The sequence below is a fragment of the Mastigoproctus giganteus genome, chromosome 7, assembly GCF_048544385.1.
Source record: "Mastigoproctus giganteus isolate SK-2022 chromosome 7, ASM4854438v1, whole genome shotgun sequence".
NCBI lineage: Eukaryota > Metazoa > Arthropoda > Arachnida > Uropygi > Thelyphonidae > Mastigoproctus > Mastigoproctus giganteus.
In genome coordinates this window covers 89,034,993-89,060,110 of record NC_143581.1, presented here as the reverse complement: position 1 = coordinate 89,060,110, position 25,118 = coordinate 89,034,993, and the positions used below count along the sequence as shown (strand labels likewise).

The window sequence follows — 25,118 nt, the reverse complement described above, 5'->3', positions numbered from 1 at the left end:
CATTTCAATATCGGTTCCTCCTCCTCCTGCTTCAGCATTACCAAAATCAAACACAAAAGTAACAGTACAGAAAACACAACTGCCAATGATGATACAAGAAAAAATGGATATAGAAACAAAAGAAGTACCTAATGACTCAGTCTTCAAACTCTTTGTGGAAGAGGAAATGGACACAGGACAGCATTCATGCTTCCCCAAAAGAGATAAATCCAAGACTGATAACAGTAAGCCCTCAGCACTTTGGAAGCCAATTAATAAATCCACTAAGCCAATGTAATGGCTAAATTCCTACAGTGGAATTGTGAATTCCAGCAAAATGCAGAAGTTATCAAGGCACCCATCTTGCTTTTGACTATAGGAGACTTACCTAATGGCAAATGATGACCCCAGGATCCTTAACATTACTATCATTTTTAAAGGTAGAATTGAGGATGGCCCAGCTCACCAAGGAGTCGCAATCCTTGTGGGCAACCAGACCCCATTTCAGCCTCTGCAACTTACAACAAGCGTAGAGGCTGTAGCAATTCAGTTTGCAGTGGAGTTTTAACTAACTGTCTGCTCTATATATTTGCCACCTGGAACTGACATCTCCTGGAAAGACTGTAATGGTCTTGTAATGCAGTTGCCTTCTCCTTTCTTACTACTTGGGGATTTTAATGGACATAACACCTGTGAGGTAGTGCTAACATCAGTGGAAGGGGATGAGTCATAGAGTAGATGCTCACAGACATTGACTTCTCGCTCTCCTAAATGTGGAAACAAACAAACAACTTTTTCCACATGCCTACCCATATGTTTTCTGAAATTGATCTTTTTCTCTGTTCCCCTTCTCTTCTCCCTTCACTTACTCGGGAGGCGGAGGACAATCCACATGGAAGTGATCATTTCCCTGTGATAACCATCCTAATTAATGGGAGATTTATGTCTTCCTGTTAGGTTACCATGGTGGAAGATTGATCAGGCTGACTGGAATGCCTTTCAACATCTAGCAAATTTTGACATCACCGCAGTCAGTCTGGAGCCTATTAATGATGCAGTTACATACATCACAGAAAGTGTCATCCATGCTGCTGCAACTGCAATTCCAAAAACGCCCACCCAGTTTTCACCTTTTCCCAAGCCTGTAGTGGAATGCTGAATGCACAGCAGCAAAAAAGGCTCGAAATCAAGCTTGGGGGATAGTTCGAAGATATTCTACCATAGCCTATTAGCCTTTAAACATGTATGAGCTAAAGTACGCTACATCTACATCTACCATCAGAGTCAAAAGGAATTGATCCATTTCACATTCTCTGTTACCCAGACTACCAGCGCTAAGGTGGTCTGGGAAAAAATCCTGAAAATTAAGGGAAATACACTGCACACCCCTCATTGGTCCTGGAATATAATGGATATACTAATTGACTCTACTGCAATTGTGAACGCTCTTGGGGAAAACTATTTCTAACATCATTTTACTCCCAAGAGTTTCTGGTCCTTAAACATAAAACTGAAAAACAGGCCCTTAATTTTACATCAAAGGGTTTCCACCCATATAATGGACCATTTACCATCCATGAACTGAAAACAGCACTTGCCCACTGTTGGACCAGACAACATCCATTATGAAATGGATGTTGTCTGGCTACCACTGTTGGACCAGACAACATCATTTTGAAATGACCAAACACCTTTCACTAAAATCGATGGATCTTCTGCTCTTCCTGTACAACAGAATATTCCTTGAAGAGCATTCTGGGCACCTGGCGCAAGACAACTATTTTTGCTTTTGTCAAGCCAGGAAAGGATCCTAAATCTCCGAAAAACTATCATCCTTTTGCTCTAATTAGCTATCTGTGCAAAATATTGGAGAGGATGGTGAATGCTCGTCTCTTATGGTATTTAGAATCGAATAACTTTGTCTCTCGCTTTCAGTGTGGCTTCCGAAGAAACAGGTCTTCGGAAGCCACACTGAATTAGACTGAAAACATCTATTTGAGATGCTTTCCTAAAAAGAGAACACTTAGTGTCCATCTTCTTTGACATGGAAAAAAGTGTATGACACAACTTGGAGATTTGGTATTTTAAAATACCTTTATAACCTCTGTCTAAGAGGTCACCTTCCTGTTTTTATTCAGAACTTCTTATCCTGCTATCATTTCCAAGTTCGAGTAGGATTCACCCTTTCCTGCCCCTCTTTTTTCCAAGAGGAAGAAGTACTGCAAGGATCTGTCTTAAGTGTTATGCTTTTTGCCATTAAAGTAAACTCCATTAATGAACAACTTCCTCCAGCAGTAAAGAATGCCCTCTATATCGATGACTTCAGCATATTTACTCAATCATCCAACACAAGGGATACTGAGAGACAACTGCAACAAGCCATTGACTGCCTTCACTCCCGGGCCACAAATAACGACTTCAGGTTCTCACCAGAGAAGACTGTTTGCAACCTTTTTTTTCGCAGGCATAACCTTCATCCCGAATCTGAATTAAGACTTGGACAAAGGATCGTTCCAGTAGTAGCAGAGATGAAATTCTTGGGACTCATATTTGATAAAAGATGACATTCGTCAGCTACACACAAAGTGCATGATTGGGCTTAACATTCTCTGTACTCTCTCTTCTATTTCTTGGTATAGATGGAATGAAGATGCACTTTACTCTATCTGTACTGTCCGCTTGTACGCTCAAAATTTGATTAAGGGTCTTGGGTATATTTTTCTGCCAGAAATAGTGCACTGCATTGGCTTGACCCCATTCACCATCAGGCCATTCATATTGCTCCTGTCCAAAGCCATTCATATTGCTTCTGTCCGAAGCAAATGAATCACCTGCTGTCTACCTTGAGCTCTATTCACAACACTGAGCTGAAAATTCTGACTTCTTGCCTGTGCATACAGATGGCTCAAAGTCAGAATTGTGTGAGATCTGCAGCTGTCTTTTCTGACTATAGTGGCACCTCCGTAGCCAGGTGGGCAGGAGTAACAGTGCGTAGCACATGCTTCTTGATTAGACCAGGGTTCGAGCCCATGACCACCAAATACGGAGGATGCGGAAAGATCAGGGAATGACCACTGCATATCCCCGGAGCAATATGGCCTTAGTTGCTAATGCTCCTAAAAACCAAATAACAATAACAACCATGTTTATCTGACTATAGTATATCCGAGCAAATTCCCCCTGAATGCAGCCTATACACTGCAGAGCTGCATGCTATAGAGTTAGCCTTGGACCACATAAAAATCCGCCAACATCTTCAGGTTATTATATATACCGATTCGTTGAGTGCACTCTGGGCTCTATCAATGATGAAATACAACAATCATCCAACTCTGTCCTGGGTTCAGCAGACAATATGCTCTTTACATGAAGGTGGATTTGACATCCTCTTCTTCTGGATCCCAGCCAATGATTTGGCTGATATTGCAGCCAAATCAGCAGTCCTGATGAATAATCTCAGCCTGCCAGTCCCCTATACAGACTATGTTGTTGTTGTTGTTTGGTTTTTAGGAGCATTAGCAACTAAGGCCATATTGTTTTGAGGATATGCGGTGGTCATTCCCTGACCTTTCCGCATTTTCTGTATTTGGTGGTAACGGGCTCGAACCCCGGTCTAATCAAGAAGCGTGTGCTACACACTGCCGCTCTTGCCCACCTGGCTACGGAGGCGCCCCTATACAGACTACAACCAAATAATCTGTAATAAGGTTTATTCACAGTGGCAAGATTCATGGCATGGTCAGGTAGCAAACAAACTCTATCAGATTAAGCCTGTAATCAAACTGTGGCAGTCTAATCTGTGCAGAGATCATAAAGAGAAAAGTGTTCTTGCTTGGTTCCACATAGCCATCAGACACATTATTTTCTGCCGACGGCCGATGACGCTCATGTGTGCGAGCAATGTGACACCGTTTTATCTATTCAGCATGTTTTAACAGAATGTCTAAATTTTAGAAGTGAATGATTTTTTTCATTTGGCCATTCTGACTGAGCCTTATACGGTCAGTCAGATTTTATCTGACAGTGACCATATAAGGCTCAGTCAGATGTGTCAGCAGTGTTTAATATTTTATTAAACATTGCTGACACATGGTCAATACGTATAGGCATATATAAAATAGGAAACTTATTTTTACTGTTATATTGCCTTTTACTCATCATGTATATACATATATACAACTTTTGACAAGGTAATCTTTTCAAAGGTTACCAAAATCTCAATTTTTGTAAATTTAAATTCTTCCTGGCACATTATAACCTTTTATGATTTTGCACCATAAAAACCAAAAATCATCATAATCATTATCATCATCACATAAGTAAAGAATTCTATGCTTCTTTACTTATGTAAACTTTCTTTGCATTCTCTTCCAAAGATTTCTCATAATCTCCCTTGGCTTGCCTAACCTGCTTTCTGACTTGATGGCAGACTAGTTTATATCTACTATAAGCCTCGGTATCACCTTATAATTTATATTAATCCCGTGTATTTTCTACTCTGCCATATGTCTTATTAGTTCATCTGAAATCCATTTAAGATGTCAGATGAACAGAATATCATAGGCAAATAGTTTCTATGATTACATTTCCTAAATGTTTCTCATTTAGAATTTGCTGTTAGTGACATCATCAGTTTTTCTCACTATGCAATTTTAACACTGTCTGAAAACACTATAGTCAACTTTATGGGTGCAGCAGCCCTTCCCCTTTCCCTTGACAGGAATTATATCTTTAAGTAAATTCCATATCAATGCACTGTGATCACTGCCACCTAGTGGTTATTTTATCTACGGATTCTTAATACATGAAGAATCACTGCTGATAATCAGATCAAGAGTATTGCTTTCTCTTGTTGCCTGTCTAACATGTTACCGTTGAAAACAGTCATGCACTAAATCCACCAAAGTCTTGCAAGTGTGTGAGTAACTAATCCACAAAGTTCAGTCAATATCTGGAAAGTTAAATCCCTCATTACAAGATGTTCTGATTTGCTGTCCCACTTTATTTCTCTGTACAGTTGTTCGTTGTACTCATCAGAGTCAGTAGGACTATAACACACTCCTACTTTCATTTTTTATTTCCCAGTGCTTATATCACACCAAACTGACTCAACATTGCACTGACCACATACGTCAACTGGATGCACTGCCTTAGATTCTTAGATTTTATGTGCTTCTTAACTAAGAGCATAACCCACCTGTCCTCTGTCATTTCTGTATATTTGAATATTTGAATATGGGGGAGTATACCTTGTACTCCCCATATTCCTCATCCTTTATATCTGAGTAACACCACTTCTCTGATATCCCAACAATCTCTGCATTTGATGACTTGACTAGCACATCAAATTTATCAATGTTATTTACTATGCTTCTAGCTTTGGTGTACATACAAGTATATATTTGCAAAAGAATAAGAGATGTTTACCTCAATATTATACGTAGAACACTTCCATATGATACCCTCCATAAATTAAAACAAAAACAATTAAAAAATCGAAAATCTTACAGTAAAAAATAATTAAAAATCAATTAAACACAATTAAAAATCAATTTAATGCAATTAAAAATTAAGTAAAAAATTAATCAAAGAATTTAACGAAAAAATTGCAAACAATTTTCCTTCCTGAAGCTCACAACGCTTTTCGACTGTATGTTGTGATCACAGGAATGAAAATTACTGAATGGGATGAGCACGAAACTTAAATATGGTTTATTTGTCTAATATCTAATCAAATATCCGATCTCTGATTCGTGGTCTTTTGACCACTAATCAGAGATTAGATATGGCCGACGAAAATTAACAGCATTCTTGTGTAACTTAATTTCGACGGTTTCTGCAATTAATAGTCTTGTATAATTATGTTGGACATTTAAGTATTCTTGGCCTCGTTAAATAAAAAAGTATGTTTTTTGCTAACAGCATGAAAGGCTAATTGTGACGCTGCTGAATGAGAAGCATGACCTGAGGCTGCGTGTTGATTAACATGAAAATTCAGAGCAAACCACGTAGAACCTTGATAAGATGATTCGCAATCACTGCAAGAAATGTTGTATACCGGGTCATTTATTTGTGTTGCAAATGAAGAAAGGGCTGAGCAATTGTTCAGTATAGTGTGTAATTTCCGTATTGGCCTGGCCACAATTTTAAACTTGGTATCTTTAAAGAATCTGTTAAGGTGTTTGTGCTACTTTGTCTCGAAAGATGATATAGTTGGCTTTAACTAAGAGTTTAATTACCGTATTTCCCCATGTATAAGACGCACCTTTTTTTCGAAAAATTTGGGGTCTAAAAACAGGGTGCGTCTTATACAGTGGTTGTAGATTTTTTTACTTTCATTTCCTGCTTTTTTGTGCTTGTTGTCTTTGCGCTCATTGTTTCGCACTTGTTACCGGCATATTAGGTTACGTTTTGCCACATTCTGCCCAGAAATGGCTCAGAAAAGATTTTCGTACAAAGTGCTGAATTCAAGTTAAAAGTGATCCAGTTTGCAAAAGTGAATGGAAATCATGCTACTGAACGTAAGTTTGGTCCTCCTCCAACTGAGAAAACAATCTGAGACTGGCTACAGGAAGAAGAAAACGCCACTACTGAAAACGCCACAGCAGAAGAAGGCCATGAGAGGCAAGTCAGCAAAATGGCCTGATTTAGAGAGGGAATTGAAGATATGGATGCAAGAGCAAAGGGCACTTGGAATTCCTGTGTCCACAAAGATGGTTCAGCATGAGGCAAGAAGAATTGCTAATGAAAGAGAAGTTACTGATTTCAAAGGAGGACACAATTGGTGCTTCAGGTTCATGAAACGGAATGGACTAAGCATGCGTACATGCACCAGACTTGCCCAAAAGATGCCTGAAAGCTATGAGCAGAAGGTCCTTGAATTTCATCGTTTTGTCATTCAATGTCAGAAGACACATCAGTTTGAGTTGGGACAGATTGCAAATATGGACGAAGTCCCCCTTCAATTTGATGTCCCAAGTAACAGAACTATTGATAAGAAGGGGGTGAAAACTGTAACTGTGAAGACAAGTGGACATGAAAAGAGCCATTATACAGTTGTTCTAGCTTGTTATGCTGACGGAACCAAGCTCCCTCCTATGCTGATTTTCAAATGCAAAACAATGCAAAAGAAGACATTCCTCGAGGAGTGATTGTCCACATTCATGACAAGGGTTGGATGGATCAGGATGGGATGAAGATCTGGTTTGAGAAAGTTTGGAGCAGGAGACCAGGGGGGCTCTTATGCAAATCTGCCCTATTGGTGCTTGATCAGTTCAGGGCACACATAACAAAAAATACAAAGAAGATTGTTGCAGAGCAAAAACAAAACTTGCTGTCATACCTGTTGGCTTGACATCCCAGCTCCAACCACTTGATGTCATCATTAACAAACCCTTCAAAGCTGCCATGAGAGACGAATGGAACCAATGGATGAAGTCTTCTGGGGACAATTTGACACCAACAGGAAGAGTGAAGAAACCAACTATAGGAGAAGTTTGTACCTGGGTGAAAAGATCCTGGGATAATATCAAGATTGAGATCGTTGTCAAGTCATTTAAGAAGTGTGGCATTTCAAATGCCATAGATGGAACTGAGGATGAGGCAATATATGAAGACAGTGATTCGTCATCAGGCACAGATGAGGACAAGCTAATGGATTGGAGTTTTGACAGTGATGAGGAGTTGTATGAATTTTATGATGAATAAAATTTGAGTTCAATAACTTTATGTAATACATTTTTTTTCAAATTTCGGGCCTCAAAATTAAGGTGCGTCTTATACATGGGGAAATATGGTAAGTGAAAAATTTCCTTAACAAGAAGCTTTGTATAATTAATTATGTATGGAGTTATTATTTAACATATCCCAAATAATATCGAATGTGTATTCAACGTTTACATTTGTATGTAATGAGGTAACATCTAGTGAGAATAAATTATCATTATCGCTAAGTCTACAGTCCTTAAAGTTATTAAAGAATGTATTGTAGTTCTTAATCCCAAATTGTAAACTGTTTTATAATGATATATATACATACGTGTGGCCAAGGATGAAAATGCCGAGTTTCTCTAGGAAACAATGGGCTGAATAGGAAATCAAGTCTTCTGTAATTTTACCTGACCAAAAAAGTGCAGGAATATTGTATGTTCTGGCCTTCAATTCCTTTAACTGAGCCATAGTAATGTAGTCATTTTTCTGATACGTGGTTAACATTTTATTGTAGTGATTGACCAAATTGATAAATAGTGCCAGGTCTACTTCAAGATAAGTGTAGGTATCTGATACAACTGAGTCTAGCTTGTAGGGCACAAACATTCTTTAAAGATACCAAATTTAAAATTTTGGCCATACCAATACAGAAATTACACACTATACTGAACAATCACTCAGTCCTTTCCTCATTCGCAACACAAATAAATGACCTGGTATACAACATTTCTTGTGGTGATTGCGACTTGTCTTATCAAGGTTCTATGCAGTTTTTTCTGAATTTTCGTGTTAATCAACACGTGGCCTCAGTTTGTGCTTCTTGTTCAGCAGCGTCGCAATTAGCCTTTCATGCCATTAACGAAAAACATACTCTTTTATTTAACGAGGCCAAAATACTTAGTGTTCAACATAATACAAGACTATTAATTGCAGAAACCGTCAAAAGTAAATTACATGAGAATTCTGTTAATTTTCGCTGGCCATATATAATCTCCGATTTGTGGTCATTTACGCTCATGTGCGAAGACAAATAATCCCTATTTAAGTTTCATGCTCACCCTATTCAGTAATTTTCGTTCCTGTGATCACAACATATGGTCGAAAGCATTGTCAGCTTCAGGAAGGTAAATTGTTTTGCAATTTTTTAGTTAAATTCTTTGATTCATTTTTTACTTAATTTTTAATTGCATTAAATTGATTTTTAATTGTGTTCAATTGATTTTTAATTATTTTTTACTGTAATGTTGATTTTTGATTTTTTAATTGTTTTCATTTTAATTTTTGGAGACTATCATTCGGAAGTGTTCTATGTATCATATTGAGGTAAACTTCTCTTATTCTTTTACAAGTATTGATATCAACGTAGAACGTATTGAGCATTACAGCTGTGGTTCATACTATCATATACAAGTATATATGCACCATAGTCTTACTGTTAGTTATCCTAACACAGTCAATTTATTTACTTGTTCCATGATGACTTACAGCAGGCTTTGAAATCTCCGGCACCTTGCTTTCTAGGCTGCTACATGTTCCAATAGAAGCAGTACAAGAATCCCTTTCAGCATGCGAAGAAAAGATTTACAAATATTAATGTTGTGTGTTACATACTGTGTGATAAAGATAAGTGTGCCATAATTTATAGCAATATGTATGTATTGATATAGATTATAGTTTATATCTACTCCTAATACTGATTATACTGCGGCAAAACTATGTAGAAAACTCCAAGTCTCACCTATATATCAATACTAAACAATGTTGGAAAAATTCAAATGTTCTTATCAATCAATACGACAGAGTAGTGGCTTAAACAAATTAATCTATTAAACCTTAGAATAACATAAAGTCAGAATCAGATGCTTCAAGATAAGTTTTGACTATCAACTCTCACCCTGAATTAGCAGTTTTCTTTTGGAAATTTGGCATTAAGTATAATCTATTTTTTTTTAATAAAAACTCCAGACATGAGAGGTAAGTAGAACCTGTAGTACTTAGAACTGTGCATGGGTTCAAGGTTGAGAAGATGAAAGTAGATACTTGTTGACAACATTAGAGATGAATTTCTGCAGATTGTAATTTTCAAGAAATAAGTATGATGATGGAGGGTTGTTCCAAGAAATGGAACTCGAATTAATGTATGAGGAAGAAGAAAAGTTGGTTCTGTGAGTTGCAAGTTGGATGGTAAAAGGACGTTGACTGGTTGCAGCATGTGTTTGGAACATTTTGGAAGTGGGAGTGGGAATTATAGAAGCCAATTCAGAAGAACAGTGTCCATGGAAACATCTGTAGATAAGGCATTCAGCAGAAACAGAATGTCTGTGAGACAGAGGGGAGAGAAGAAAGATGAGTCATTAATTAACTTAACTGCCCTCTGGTGAACAGAATCTAGAAGCCTGAGAAAGGTTTTGGGGACACTGCCCCAGATGTGGGAACAATATTCCATGGTAATTTGTACAGAGTGAACAACTGTTTGGAAGAAAAGTACGCCAAGAGTGAAAGAGAAAACCCAGTTTTTTAGATGCAGAGGAAGCAATAATTATATTCTGCTTTTGCCAAGAGAGATTAGGGGTCAGAGTAATCCCCTATATAAATATATGACCTTGCCTAAAAATCAGTGTCATCGAAGATAACCACAGGAACAGAAAAATCCTTTTTTTTTGTAAGATGTAAGACAGGACTGAGCTGTAAAAGGATTGAAATCAGCTAAATTATCTTTGCTCCACTGGAGAATTACCTGGAGATCAGCATTTAAGGAATTGGTAATGGATATTCGAGAAGTCGAAGCTGTTTGTGCAGGGTAAGATTTCTCAAACTGGAAGGTGGAATGCAGTCTTCTGTCATCAGCAAAAACTATGGATATGATTTTTGGTCAGTGGGAGAAAGTTATTAATATACAAGAGGAAAAGAGTGGGAGAAAGAACTGAACCCAGGGGAACACCAGCATTAGTGGATAAATTAGAAGACAGAGAGTCATCTACAATCACCTGCAGTGAACACTCAGAGAGAAAACTGAATGCCCAATTACAAAAAAAAAGTTGGCAAACTATATTATGGAAGCTTATTTAGATGGTTTTATGCTAAACATGATCAAAAGTCGTTGAAATGCCAAGAGCAACTGCTTGAGTTTTATGAAACTTTTCCACTGAATTTGTCCATAAATGAGTAAGAAAAGACACAATATCACTAGTGGATCAACACTGACAAAATCTATACTGGTGATTGTTGATCAGATGGAAGATTTCTAGATAGTTTAATAGGTGGCAGTTAATTGATTTCTCCATTTCTATAGAAAGAGTAGAAGTAAGTGCAGTGGAACAATAATTTGATGAGAGGGATTTGTCATGCTTTTTAGGAACTGGCTGGATATGAGAAAATTTCTATGCAGAAGGGGAAACACCTTTGTAATAAGAAAGTGAAAAAAAGACAATACAGAACAGGATTAAGTGGTATTTCTCTACTTGTTTTCAAAACCTTACCCTTATAAGGTTTTGAGAACCTGGAGCTTTCTTAACATCAAGATTGTTCAACATCCTTCTGGTATTCTTTGGTTGGAAGACCATAGGAGACAGTGAATGGAGTGTACTGGAAATGATAAGAGGTGGTTTACCAACATCATCAAGATTATCATAAATTTGTTAAATACATATAATCTGGAGGAAAAAAAATTGCTAGACGTGTGCTACATTGCATTGGCTTATCAGGAACTTTAGTACTTAGTGTAAAAAAATATGGAGGTCCTAAAGTCTCAAAGCTTTATTAGACAGTTGGACAGACAACTTGACAGTCGACTACTCAAGTTGTCTGTCCAGCTGAACATTACAGTATTAAGTAAATGTAAATTACCCACCAGCTAGTTAATTGATCAATATGATGATAATTCTGTTCTCAATCAGATAATATTATTTTTAAAATCAAACACTTAATAGTCTTTCTTTCTTTCTTTCTTTATCTTTATTGGTGCCCCGGTTAACTTACTTAACTGAGAGCATTCGGGGAACTGTAAACTTTTCCACATACAGTTGTCTCCTGCTACAGTGTGGTTCACTCAGTGTTAGTTTGTACATCACTATGTGTATTGGCGCCTCCGTAGCCAGGTGGGAAGGAGCAGCAGTGTGTAGCACACGCTTCTTGATTAGACCGGGGTTCGAGCCCGTCACCACCAAGTATGGAGGATGCAGAAAGGTCAGGACCACCGCATATCCTGGAGCAATATGGCCTTAGTTGCTAATGCTCCAAATAACAAACAAAACAAACTATGTGTATTTTGATATCCCCACCCCAACCCAGTTGCTCTCTGTCCCTTTGCTATTCACTCCAAACACCCTGGAGGAGTTACCCATTAGCAGATTGGCTGTCTGAGAGGCCCAGTGAAAAAAAAAAAAAAATTGTTTTAATGTTCTTCAATCTGCTATTCCAATTAATGGTAATTTACAGTCCATGCCCTCAGAGGTATTCTTTGATTTTGCCTCTAAAGATTTACTTTTAATTGATATTGTAAGTAATGAGAAAAATTGCTGAATTGCTGTTACAACCAAAATGTTGCAAAGCATTTCATTTATAACATGGAGAAAAAGTGTCTGTTTGTTGTCAGTGAGTAATTTACATTTCCGTGTTAAATTTTCTGTAGTTGTTTATTATGGCACAAGTTTCCTGCATCCATATACGATGCTACGACACACGTGCCATTTTTTACATATTACAAAAATATGCACTTTATATGTTCTCTTCTCTTCTCCAGCAGTGTTAATGGAAAGAGAGTGCCTGCTTAGGTGTTCTGATTAACTGAAATGTGTTGAAGTGTTGTTTCTTAAATTTTTCTCTAGGAATTGTTATTTCCTGACCAAGGATTGCGTTTTGCTACACACTATGCAATAACATTGCTTTAGCAGTGTTGCTTGCATTTAGTTTTGGTTTGTGATCAGTACTGCTTTGTTTTGTTTATGGGCATTTTGTGTCTACATGATTGATTTTAATTTTCTGTGTAGGTAGTTTCAACATTCTTTTTTTTTAAATGGCCTCAAAAAGATCAAGTGGTGGTCATTCCCTGACCTTTCCGCATCCTCCGTATTTGGTGGTGACGGGCTCTAATCCCGGTCTAATCAAGAAGTGTGTGCTACGCACTGCTGCTCCTTCCAACCTGGCTACGGAGGCACTCTAGGTGGAACTGGAGAAACATTTAGAGGGAATTGTTTTGTAAATAAAAAAAATTTTTTTTTTGGCTGTTCTGCACAAGCTCATACACTTGCTTTCTTGCATCACATGCCACTACTACCCTGCGAAAGAGGAAGAAGTCCACTGGTACAAGATTTGGAGAGTAGGGCAAATTATTGATCTGTACAGTGCCATCTTTCTTCAGAAATGTTTCACGATTGGTGCAGAATGGGTAGGGGGATATTGTGGTGCAACAGTAACTAACTGCCTTTCTCTGAAAATTGCAGCCTCTCCAGGGAAATGTGCTTCACTAATCTTTGAAGCATCTCAATGTAGAACGCAGCATTGACTCTCTATTTCGGGTATCAATTTGATATTTGTTTGTCATTCCATTGTAAAATCATGACATGGAACTAACACCACTAATGAAACTGGTTGTTACTTGTAACCTTTCAACCTATTGGATAATCTTTGTACTACCATCTGTTGGAGGAATTACTTGTGAATCACACCATTTTTATTCTTACCAAGAAAGGCTTAAGTTCTGCAAATTGCAGCACCTGGAGAGTAGGCACCTGCTAGATGATCTGATTGAAGCGTATAAGGCCTTGAATGGATTGAGCAAGCTGAATGCAGATGGGATTCTTCCTCTTGCTCAGATTAAGAACCTGAGGGGGCATAGATTCAAATTGAGGAAAGACAGTTAGTTGTAGAATAGATGTGCGGAAATTTGCCTTTAGCCAGAGGGTGGTTGATTGGTGGAACAGACTTCTGTCTTTTGTTGTGGAAGTTGATAGCCTAAATAAATTTAAGGCCGAGCTGGACAGGCATTTGGAACGAACGGAGGGGTGAAATGTGAGCGTTTTTTTTTTTTTTGGCTGATGCCGCATAAGCTTGCTTTCTTGCATTGTATGCCTCTACTAATGCTAATGCTAAAAGTGAATCATCTAGTGCTAATAATGTGGAGAAAGTGAAAACATATTAGCATTAGTAGAGCATATGATGCAAGAAAGCAAGCTTATATAAATAAATAAATTTTCTATTTATACTCCGGGACGACCAAATGATCAGAGGAGTTCACAAGATAGACAGAATACAAGAAACAGCACCGTATTCAGCAGTCACGGGCTTGAACCCCGGTCACTCAAGGCACGTGTACTTATGCACCCGCGCGCCTGACCACTAGGCTACGATCAGCCAAAAAAAAAAAAAAAAAAAAACCTTCCCATTTTACCCATCCATTCACTCTAAATGTTTGTATAGTTCTGCCTTGAACTTATTTAAGTTGCTGACCTCCACTGCAAAAGAGGTATTGCTTTGAGGTATTGCTCAAAACATCAAAGGCAGATATTGTGGGGATTTCAGAGACGTGGTGTCACACAGATATAAGAAATGCAGAACTGGAATTTGGGGAGTACAATGTCTACAGAAAGGATAGACAGGATAGGAAGGGAGGAGGGGTTATGCTATTAGTTAAAAAACACATAAAATCCAAGGAAGTGAAGCCAGTCGACATCGCTGGACAGTGCAGTGTCGAGTCAGTTTGGTGTGACATAAGCATTGGGAGATCAAAATTGAGAGTAGGAGTGTGCTATAGGCCTAATGACTCTGATGAGTATAATAAGAAACTGTTCGGAGAAATAGAGTGGGCCAGTAAATCAGAGAGTCTTATAATGGGGGATTTTAATTTCCCAGATATTGACTGGAATTTGGGGGCTGGTCACTCACACAGTAGCAAGGCTTTTGTGGATTTATTGGATGATTGTTTTCTACATCAGCATGTTCGGGAGGCAACTAGAGGGAGTAATACTCTTGATTTGATTATCAGTAGTGATTCTTCATGCATTAAGAATCTGCAGATAAATGAACCACTTGGTGGCAGTGATCACAGTGTGCTGAAGTGGGAGTTACTCAAAGAGGTAACTACCATTAGGGGTAAAGGGAAGGGGTATTGCTTTCGTAAAGGCGACTACAATGGACTGAGACAGTATTTAAATTCTATACAGTGGGATCAACTGATGATATTGCCAACAGCAAATTCAAAATGGGAAGCATTCAAAGAACTTATCGTGGAAGCTACTAGGCTTTACATACCAACTAAGAAATATTGTTCAAGGTTTAGGCCTAAATGGTTGTCAGATGAACTAATGAGGCATATGGCAGAGAAGAAAAATGCATGGGATACATACAAATTAACACGTGACATGGACGCCTATGATAGATACAAGTTGATCTGTAACCAAGTTACAAAGGAGGTTAGGCAGGCGAAGGCAGATTACGAGAGATCCTTGGCAAGGGATGCGAAGAAAAACAGCAAAGAGTTCTTTACTTATGTAAACTCTAGAAGGAAGGGGATGAATCAGATTGGTCCACTTGAGATCGATGGGTCAACTGTTGATGACCCTGCTCGGGTAGCTAACAAACTAAATGAATATTTTGCATCGACATTCACACATGAGGAGTTATTCAGCGAGGGGAATGCCAGAGGTGTATTCAACTCTAGCAGTAAGCTAGAGAATCTTGTAATAACTGAGAGCAAAGTGGAGGAGAAATTGTTGAAGATAAACACAAGAAAGGCACCTGGGGTGGATGTGATCTATCCAGTTATATTAAAGGAGGCAGCAAAGGAGGTAAGCAAACCCTTAGCCATAATTATGAGAGCTTCCTTGGACTCAGGGGAGGTACCCATTGACTGGAGATGTGCAAATGTGACCCCAATTCACAAAGGGGGATCAAAGGCTGACACAAGTAATTATAGACCTGTGAGTTTAACTTCTGTTCCCGGAAAATTAATGGAGGCACTGGTGAAAGAAGCACTGCAGGATCATCTAGACAAGACTTCAGTTATAGCTAGGACACAGCATGGTTTTGTTAAGGGGAAGTCTTGCCTGACCAATTTGATTGGATACTATGATGCAGTCACAAACGAACTGGATGCAGGGAATAACTTTGATATTATATACTTGGATCTTAGAAAGGCTTTTGATACTGTTGCACATGGAAGACTGCTGCACAAATTGGAGCAGTGTGGCATTGGAGGCAAGTTGCTGCTATGGATAAAGGGGTGGTTGAGGGGGAGAAGACAGAGAGTGGTAATCAATGGACACTGCTCATCGTGGACTAATGTTATTAGTGGAGTCCCTCAGGGTTCAGTATTGGGGCCTTTATTGTTTTCTGTATTTATAAATGATATTGATGATGGTATATCAGGCTTAATGTCCAAGTTTGCAGACGATACGAAGGTTGGCAGGGTTGTCAAGGACACTACTGACACTATGCTGCTGCAACAGGATTTGGAAAGGTTGAGCAGATGGGCTTCGAGGTGGCAAATGAAGTTTAACATTGACAAATGTAAAGTACTACATATGGGAAACAGCAACCCCAGAGCAACGTATCAACTCTGTGGTACTACACTGACAGTGGTAGAGAATGAAAGGGACCTGGGGGTGGTGGTGCAGGCAGATATGAAGTTCTCTGAGCAGTGCAGACGAGCTGCAAGAGTAGCTCATGGTGTATTGTCAATGATATATAGGAATTTTTCTAGCAGGGATAAGGAGGTGATTATTCCCTTGTATAAGGCAATGGTCAGGCCACACCTAGAGTACTGTATACAGGTCTGGAGGCCTCATTTCAGGAAGGATGTAGAGCTGCTGGAACGAGTACAGAGAAGGGCAACTAGATTGGTGAATGGGACAAAGGGGTTCTCTTACGAAGAAAGGCTTAAGTTTTGCAAATTACAGTGTCTGGAAACTAGGCACCAGCGGGGTGATCTGATAGAGGTGTACAAAGCCTTGAATGGTTTGAGCATGCTCAATGCTGATGGGATTCTTCCTCTAGCTCAGAAAAATCACCTGAGAGGGCATAAATTCAAATTGAGGAAAGACAGATGTAGGATAGATGTGCGGAAATTTGCCTTTAGCCAGCGGGTGGTTGGTGGGTGGAACAGACTTCCATCCCTTGTCGTGGAAGTTGATAGCCTAAATAAGTTTAAGGCTCAGCTGGACAGGTATTTCGAACGAACAGAGGGGTGAAGTGGAAGTGGTTATTTTTATTTATTTATGTTACTTTTTTTTTTTTTTTTTTTTTTTTTTTTTTGGCTGATGCTGCATAAGCTTGCTTTCTTGCATCAAATGCCTCTACTAATGCTAATGCTAATGCTAATGCTATCAATCACCCGCTGGCTAAAGGCGAATTCCCACACATCAATTCTACAACTGTCTTTTCTCAATTTGAATTTATGCCCCCTCAAGTGAATTATCTGAGCAAGAGGAAGAATCCCATTAGCATTGAGCTTGCTCAATCCGTTCAAGGCCTTATACACCTCAATTAGTATGGGAAAACTTGCCATTAGAAATTAAATTGGACATTCTAAAGTTTGGGAGAGTGCTACTATGGAAAAAATACAAAGGTACCTGTAAAATAAATATAATAATATTAAAGGTACTTACCCCTTGAAGAAGATGTTAAAATCATCGAATTTGCAGCATTAAGTAGCTTTAATATTATTATTGTTATTTTTTTTTTATTTTACAGGTATCTGTATTTTTTCCAATTTCGTTAGACTACTCTCTTTACCACATACTACTTATCACACACACACACACACACACACACACACATAGGCAACCCCCATATAACACTGTACTTCTATTCTACAACATGGTTTTGCTCTAAAACGATGGATAAATTGCTGCAGACCTCGCATAACAGGGTATTTTTGAGCTTTTGTGTGGGGGGAAGTTGGATGTAATTTTTCAACTTTTCTTGAATCCCCACTATTGACTCACTAGTCAAAAAAAATTTATTGAGAAATCTGTGTATTTTATTTTGTTGGGAAATTCCTGTGTTACGTTCTGTGCTATTGAACTTGTATTTGTTGAACTTGTGGAAAAATCTAGATTTCAAAATTTTATTACTATCTGATAGCACACCAGGCCATCCAAAAGATTTAAGTCATGCAAAGGTTGAAGTTATATTCCTATGGCACAGTTGTACTGGGTTAATAGAACTTCTTTCATTCAGCCGTTAGATCAAGGCATTGTATCCACCTTTAAAACTCATTCCATCAGAAAATTGTTACAATCGATTTCGGAAAAAATTGATTCCGAACCTATTGAAGTAATGGAGGCATGGAAACATTTCTCAATTGTGGACTGTATCAGAATCATAGCTTTATCACTGAAAGAAGTAAAACTGTCAACATTAAATGCATGTGGAAAAATGTATGGCCAAAGTCAATTCATTCAGGAAATATTGATTGAACGGGCAGAAAACAGAATTGGTGTGATAGTAGAACTTGCTACGTTGGTAGGAAAGGAAGGTTTGATGATATGACTACTGAAGCCCTTGTGGGTAAGCACAGTTGATAGAATCGCCCTCCTCCCCACACCGGCTGGAAAAGACCTGAGTTCGAATCCTGGCGATGAAGGGAAGAATTTTTTCTGAGTCTTTTTGCTGAGTTAGTGGGGGCGAGGGTAGCATAGTTTTTTTCTCCTGGAAACTCAGGTTTTTCGTCCAGAAAAACAGAAAATCGACCTCAGGACATATGCAATTTATAGACAATATACACAGAGTAACATGGCCTTAGTCACCGATGCTCCTAAAAAATAAAAAAAGATATGATTACTGAAGACGTTCAAGAAATACTGGTAGAAAAAGAAGTCAGCATAGCGGATTTGGTACAAATGGCATCGGAGGTAAAATCAAATCAATTCAGATGATGATATCGCAGATGAAAATTCTAAACTTCCAAATTTTACACTAAAAAGCATAGGGGAAGGCATAAAGTTAGCCGAGCAATTAGAATCTTATTTTTTTTGATTGCAGATTCTTGAATGAAAGGAGCCCAAAGTTCAAAAGGGAGGTTCAAAAATGCTTAGTTCCATACGATGAAATTGACAAAGATTTATTAAGCAAAAGCAAACAAACCCAGATTACTGATTTTTAAAAGAGAGCAGAAGATACATGAAATCTAGAATGGTGTATTTTTGTTAGTTTTGTTAACATTTTGTTAATGAAATAGTGTATTTTTGTTAGCTTTTGGAACATAATCCCCCCCTTTGTACTTTTTCTTAGTCCCTATAACATGGTTTCGCACAAAACAACAACATTTTACAGGAACCTAATAACCGTGCTATTCGAGGGTTACCCGTATATGCATGTTTATATATATATATATATATATATATACACACAAGGTACTGCAATTTTAAGGTAAGTCATCTTGCACAATTTATATGCTTCAAATAAAGGTTTAAATATCTTTCTTACATTATATTGTTATGTAGAGAAATTTGCTTAAAATCAGTCAGAAAAAAAACTGATTATGGCAAAAAAAAAAAAAAAAAGGTTAAAATTATTTACACTACAGTAGGTAGAATGTCGGTTATCCAGAAGTCAGTTATCTGGAATAATTTGAAAGGCTGATTTTTCTTCTTCTTCTCCTTCTTTTTATTAATGGTAGTATTTGAGACAAATGTTTATTATGCTATGAGAGTATTTCTATCTGGTTTTTTTTACATTGTATATTTGATGAAATATTGGATTAGGACTGATGGGTTTTCTAAGAAACCATGAGTGATAGAGTTTAGTCACTCTCTTCTTCCTGAACCCAGTTTTCCATGACATCCACAGGGGCTCACATCTGGTATGGGCTTGGCACACCCAGGGTCCTGAGCTGGATATCATCATTCTTCTCTTTCTTGGTGATTCCCTTCTAGTTCTCTCTCTCTCTCAGGGTAACTTGGGGAATTTTTTTTTTTTGGCTGGTGCAGCATAAGCCTCAGGCTTCCTTGCACCATATAGCTAATAATAATAATAATAATAATAATAATTTTGTTCTCTTCATTTCATATTATGTTTAGTTTAGTTCCAGATTCAGTAAGTATAATATTGACCCGAAAGTTTGGATTTGTTATTTTCTCGGTAACAAAAAAAACCCCAGTAAAATGGGCAGAAAACCAGGAAGAATGCGATATAATCAAATTGATATTGTGGGAGATTTAGCAGCAAAAAAAAAAAAAAAAAGGTCACAACAAATGAAACAAAAAACAATTGAACATTATTTAAAAAAATTACTTTAAATATTTTTCCACATAAAATTTACAGTAAATAAAATACCAATCTGAATATACATACATATGTAAATGTGCAAATTTTTATGTATAAGTTATTATTATAATTTTTTTAAATTAAATTCATTTTTTTTTCATGCAATTTAAAGTATTTTTATTTTACCTTAATACATTATAACAGGGCACCTCAGTAGCCAGGTGGGCATCTGGCTCCTAAAAAACCAAATAACAAACATTATAACAGAATATATTTAATTTTAGCTTACGTTTGATTATCCAGAAGAGGTTTGACATTAATTATTCCGGATAACTGATGCTTTACTGTATTTCCTGTGGATAAATCTCTCCTTCATTATATGGATTCATTTTGCACTCTGATTTTAGCTCCAATTAAGAGCACTCAGGAAAAGGGATGCTTGTATTTTAATTTTTTTGGTATTCTTGAGAATTTTTCTTAGTGTAGATGCAGCTTGCATTAGGGCTTCCACAAATCAGTCAAGTTTGATGCCTTCACTGGATCCAACTTAAGTTGCAATGCTAATATTTTTTAATTTTTTTTTCTCGGTAATTAAAGTCTGTTGCTTATTTCTTAATTAATTCTTATTTCTTATTTAAAAAGTCTGTTGCTTATTTCTTACTTGAATAACATTTCATTTCGTAACATCATTTACAAAATACAATGCATTCAAGTGTTTTAGGAACTAAAATTGTGCTACTAGCAATGTGTCACAAAAATGCATACCATTGTTCCACTGCGCTGATGTGTTGAGGTAATTGTGTATAAAAATTGCTGTCGTACTAAAATGAGCTTTGCTGAATATAAATTGAGCTTGGGTGTCATGATAAAGTGATCTCTATAGTGTTGAATAAACCGGCATTAAGCAGAATTTTATAGTATGTGAATCATAATATAGTGCCATATATTATAATATAGTGGTATAGTGTATTATAATATAGTGGTAGCCACATTAATTGCATCACTAAATTTTCTTCCAAAAACATGTATTAAAATTGAAATTATTGCCCCTGTGGCCTCAAATTTTTTATATACTGATGTAAAATGATTGTGCATTTTTTTATTGATTAAAGAAAAAACTATTTAGACATATTTATTTACAAATAATCACAGAAATACACTGTGGATCATACAAATGCCCTTTCATTGTGACCACTATTTGAAATTATTATTATGGAAAAAAAAATATACCAGCAGTAAACAAATATGGTTGTGATACCATTAGGTTTTCTCTAACAGGTATTAGTATTTTGTTGGCTCACTGCAGTCTTTAGTTACTGCTTGCAACTATGTGGCATGCATTGTGTTAGATTCTTGATATAATTGCTGCTTAGTTCATGGTACTAGATGTGAATAATGGTTCCTTGCAAAATGGCTTTTTAGCAGTTTTCTGTCCCATAACCAGATGGAAAACATAGAAGTTTTTGATCCGGTTCAAATCATAGCTATTTCCTGGCCATGCAATATTGCATTAACTGTGCCTAAAGATTAAAAAAATATATATAAAACAGTCAATGTTGAAATAAGTTAAAACTAGAAACTGTATTAAATGATTATGTAATGTTGTGTTAACCTTAGTGCAGTGTGGCATGATGCAGAGTCATGTTCAAAAAAATTTGTTCCTTGAAAGATACTCTCATAGGGCAGAAGAGTCTGCTTTAAGATTTTTTAGTAGTCACCATTAACAGTAGTATTTACAAAATGTATTCTGCCCACTCCTTTGCTTGTTATGCATCCCCAAACCATCTGGCCCAAAGGAAACTTTACTGTTGATTGAATACAATCAAGGTGATATGTTTTGTTAGATCTACACCAAATAAAGAATTTACCATGTGATCTTTGGGGGTAAATTTGGATTCTTCAGAGAATATTACACATTCCCATTGTTCACTTATCCAATTAGCATGTTCTTTAGTCCAGATTAGTCATTTTTTCATCCCGGATTATAACGGCTTCTTACAACATTGATATGTCGTCTGACCACTTATCACAAGTCTTTAGCAGACAATTCAATCACTCACATTTATAAACAAAATTATGCCTGAACTTTAAGAGGGGGATAAAATTTATGTGGCCATCACTGTGTGTGTGTGTGTGTGTGTGTGTGTGTGTGTGTGTGTGTGTGTGTGTGTGTGTGTGTGTGTGTGTGTGTGTGTGTGTGTGTGCGAACTCTTTATGTGACCTAATGGTAATCTGAATTTTTTTTTTTCTATTCTTGTAAGCAATTAGATTTGAGAAACAACCAGATAAATCATCAATCAGCTTGTGATTTGTCTTGCGTTCTCCGCACAAATGGAACCTTAGAAAATTTAGGTAAATATCATTTATTTTAAAATGTACATTTAAAATAAAATGTCATTTATTTCCCTCTGAAACTACTGTTACATATATATGAAAAATCACTTGGACCATTTTGTCCAGTTATGTGTTTTTGCATCACATAAGTTTTAGCGAAGTAAGATAATTATTTTTCACCAAAATCGTTGTTGTGAGAGGTATAATGTAGGTTGTTACAGTAACTAACTAAATTTTATAATAAAAATATTTATACACTTTGTTTATGTAATTTATTTATTGAGAACTAAATGTTTGAAGTACACACTATATTGTTTCCAGCAATAAGTTTGCAATAGGAATTGCAAACGTATTGCTAGAACCCTATTTTTCTGAGGTTGATTTTATGGATTTTTTTCAGTTATGTAAATGACTTAATGAACTATTTAGGAATTTGTTACAATCCTGTAAAGTGGAAACTTTTTATTGACTCATCAAAGTGGAATCTGAAAAGTGTGTTGCTCCACAATGAAAATAATTATGGGTAAATTCCAGTAGCTCACTCTGTGCACTTGAAAGAAACATATGAGAATTGAAAAAGTTGACGATAAATATTAAGTATCTTAATACTTAATATTTATTAACCAACTTGGTTGGTTAGTCTGTGCTGACTTTAAAGTGATAGGTATGTTATGTGGACATAGTGGACAGTGTGTGTATCTGTCAGCGGTGCCAGTGGTCCCCCACAAAAGAGCAAAAAAGTGCCACTGTGAAGAAACAAAATCTGTCAAGGCCAGATGAGCGTGTGAGTAGAGCATGTACCATGGATATAGTGCTGTTCGTGTTGTTCATCTGGCCTCTCAGTTACTGGAAGGCCCCGTCACCAGGAAGAGGCATTTCAGCATCCGTCCACAGCACGAGGAGCCGGACTGGGTCAGTAGCAGTACTCCTGTTGGAGTCTGATCCCCCAGCAGAGTAAGGAAGGAGAGAACTCAAGAAATGAAATGGGGCAAAGGGAAGGAGGTAAGAAAGGGAAGAGGAAAAGCTGGGATCTCGAGGAAGGGAGGTCCCAATATAGAAATAAAAACAAAAAAAAATAAATAGAAATAAAAAAATAATAATAATAAAATAAAACTAAAAATAATTATAGATAAAAAAATAGAAATAAATAAATAAAAAAAAAATTTTTTTTTATTTATTTATTTAATTTATTTTTATTTATTTTATTTATTTATTTATTTAGTCTGCTACCCCTACCTTAGGGGTAGCAGACCACCAGAGGAGAACCTCGGTGGAAGAATCTTCCACCGAGGTTCTCCTCTCGTGGTCTTGGTTTACATGAGGATGGTCCCAAGTTTGGAGAGAGAGAGAGAGAGAGAGAGAGAGAGAGAGAGAGAGAGAGAGAGAGAGAGAGAGAGAGAGAGAGAGAGAGAGAGAGTGCGAGCGAGCAGGGACAACCAGGAGGTTGCACACAAGAGAAACCTAGTCAGGTTCCAGTGGGACAGCAGAGCAGCAGTAGTTATAAGGTGTCTCCTCCTCTTGAAAAGGGCAGTATGGTAGTGTGTGAAGATATTGAAGATTTCACTAGTTTCAATCAATGAGTGTAGGTGCTGGAGAGCAGGCAAATTGCTTTGGAGGAGGAGGAGGAGTTGTCTCAGATCCAAATAAACCATACAGTCGAGCAAATGGTGATTGCAGTTCATTTCACCACAGATGCATGTGTCTTCATCCACCTCACCAAATTGATGAAGACGAGCTTTGAAAGATCCGTGCCCAGTGAGCATAAAAGTGGTCTCTAAGTTTGGGGTGAGCCAAGACTTTTAGTGAGGAAAGCAATATCTGGAATGAATTTTCTGGTGGTCTCGTCCTTTAGCCCTGCAGACCAGCGGGACTGCCAGAGGTTGGAAACTTCAGACTAGAGTCATTTTTTCTCGGTTGCAAGGATGGTGTTGGTAGTAGCAGAAATACCGATGAAGGTAGTTTGTATGTTCCTTCTCTATACTGCTTACTGAAAGAGGTTGCAGTAAGCAGTATAGAGGTCTAAAAGTAGATTTCTGGAAATGACATGGAGTGCTGGGGTGGAGGTAGTTCTACAGGCTCCTGTGGATTGGAGAAGAAAGAGACGATGAATACCATTTAGTTTCTTGGAGAGGGTGATTTCCTCAACCCTGTGAAACTAGACTGGGGCACCATATGAAACAGTCGGGAGGAAGACTACTGAATATGAGCTTGAGAGTTCTTCCCTTAAGTCTCCAGTCTGTTCTGGTTACATAGGCCAGCGTGGCCATGTATCTCTTGATCTTATCCTTGATATAATCAAGATGTGGCATGAAGGACCATTTATGATCTAGAAGGACACCTAGATCATAAATGGTCCTGAGGTATTTTACAGTTGTGTGCATTTTGACAGATGTACCTTGGAGTTAGATGACAGGTGGCCTATGGATATGGAGGATATCTTTAATCAGCAATGTTTTGGTTGAGGATATGGTGACTAAGGTAAAGAAAGTCCACACAAGAAGCATGCAAAAGTTCAATGAAATTTACCGGTAAAAGTGCTGTAACAGCATTTGTATTGTTGCTCGCTCGGTAAACAGACTGTGGGCGTTATCGGTCTGGACTAGCAGTTGAATCCCACGGGAGCTTGAAACCCTCCCAAAGTGGGGGGGTAACCTGACCTTTTTTCTTTAGAATCACCAATCGAATTAACTAATTGAATCACGAACAGAGTCATATTGGAAGTTCTGGCATCGTAAAAAGTGTTCGTAACATAGTTTCACCGGTAAACTTTTTCGAAGTTTGCCGTGCTTCTCGTGTGGGCTGCCTTTACCCCTGCTTTTTTTTTTTTTTTTTAAATAAACAATTTATCCACTAGTCCACCAGTGATTCTAAAGAAAAAAGGTCAGGTTACC

At 37.5% G+C, this 25,118-nt stretch overlaps 1 protein-coding gene across 1 annotated transcript in view; it reads left to right on the top strand.

The window, feature by feature from the left end:
• LOC150083056 (leucine-rich repeat-containing protein 45-like) overlaps positions 1 to 25,118 on the top strand; it is a 290,375-nt gene that overhangs the window by 114,714 nt on the left and 150,543 nt on the right. The window contains exon 7 of the mRNA XM_090378378.1: positions 22,155 to 22,245. Within this exon, the coding sequence (XP_090234504.1) occupies positions 22,155 to 22,245 (91 nt within the window). The remainder of the gene's footprint in view (positions 1 to 22,154; positions 22,246 to 25,118) is intronic.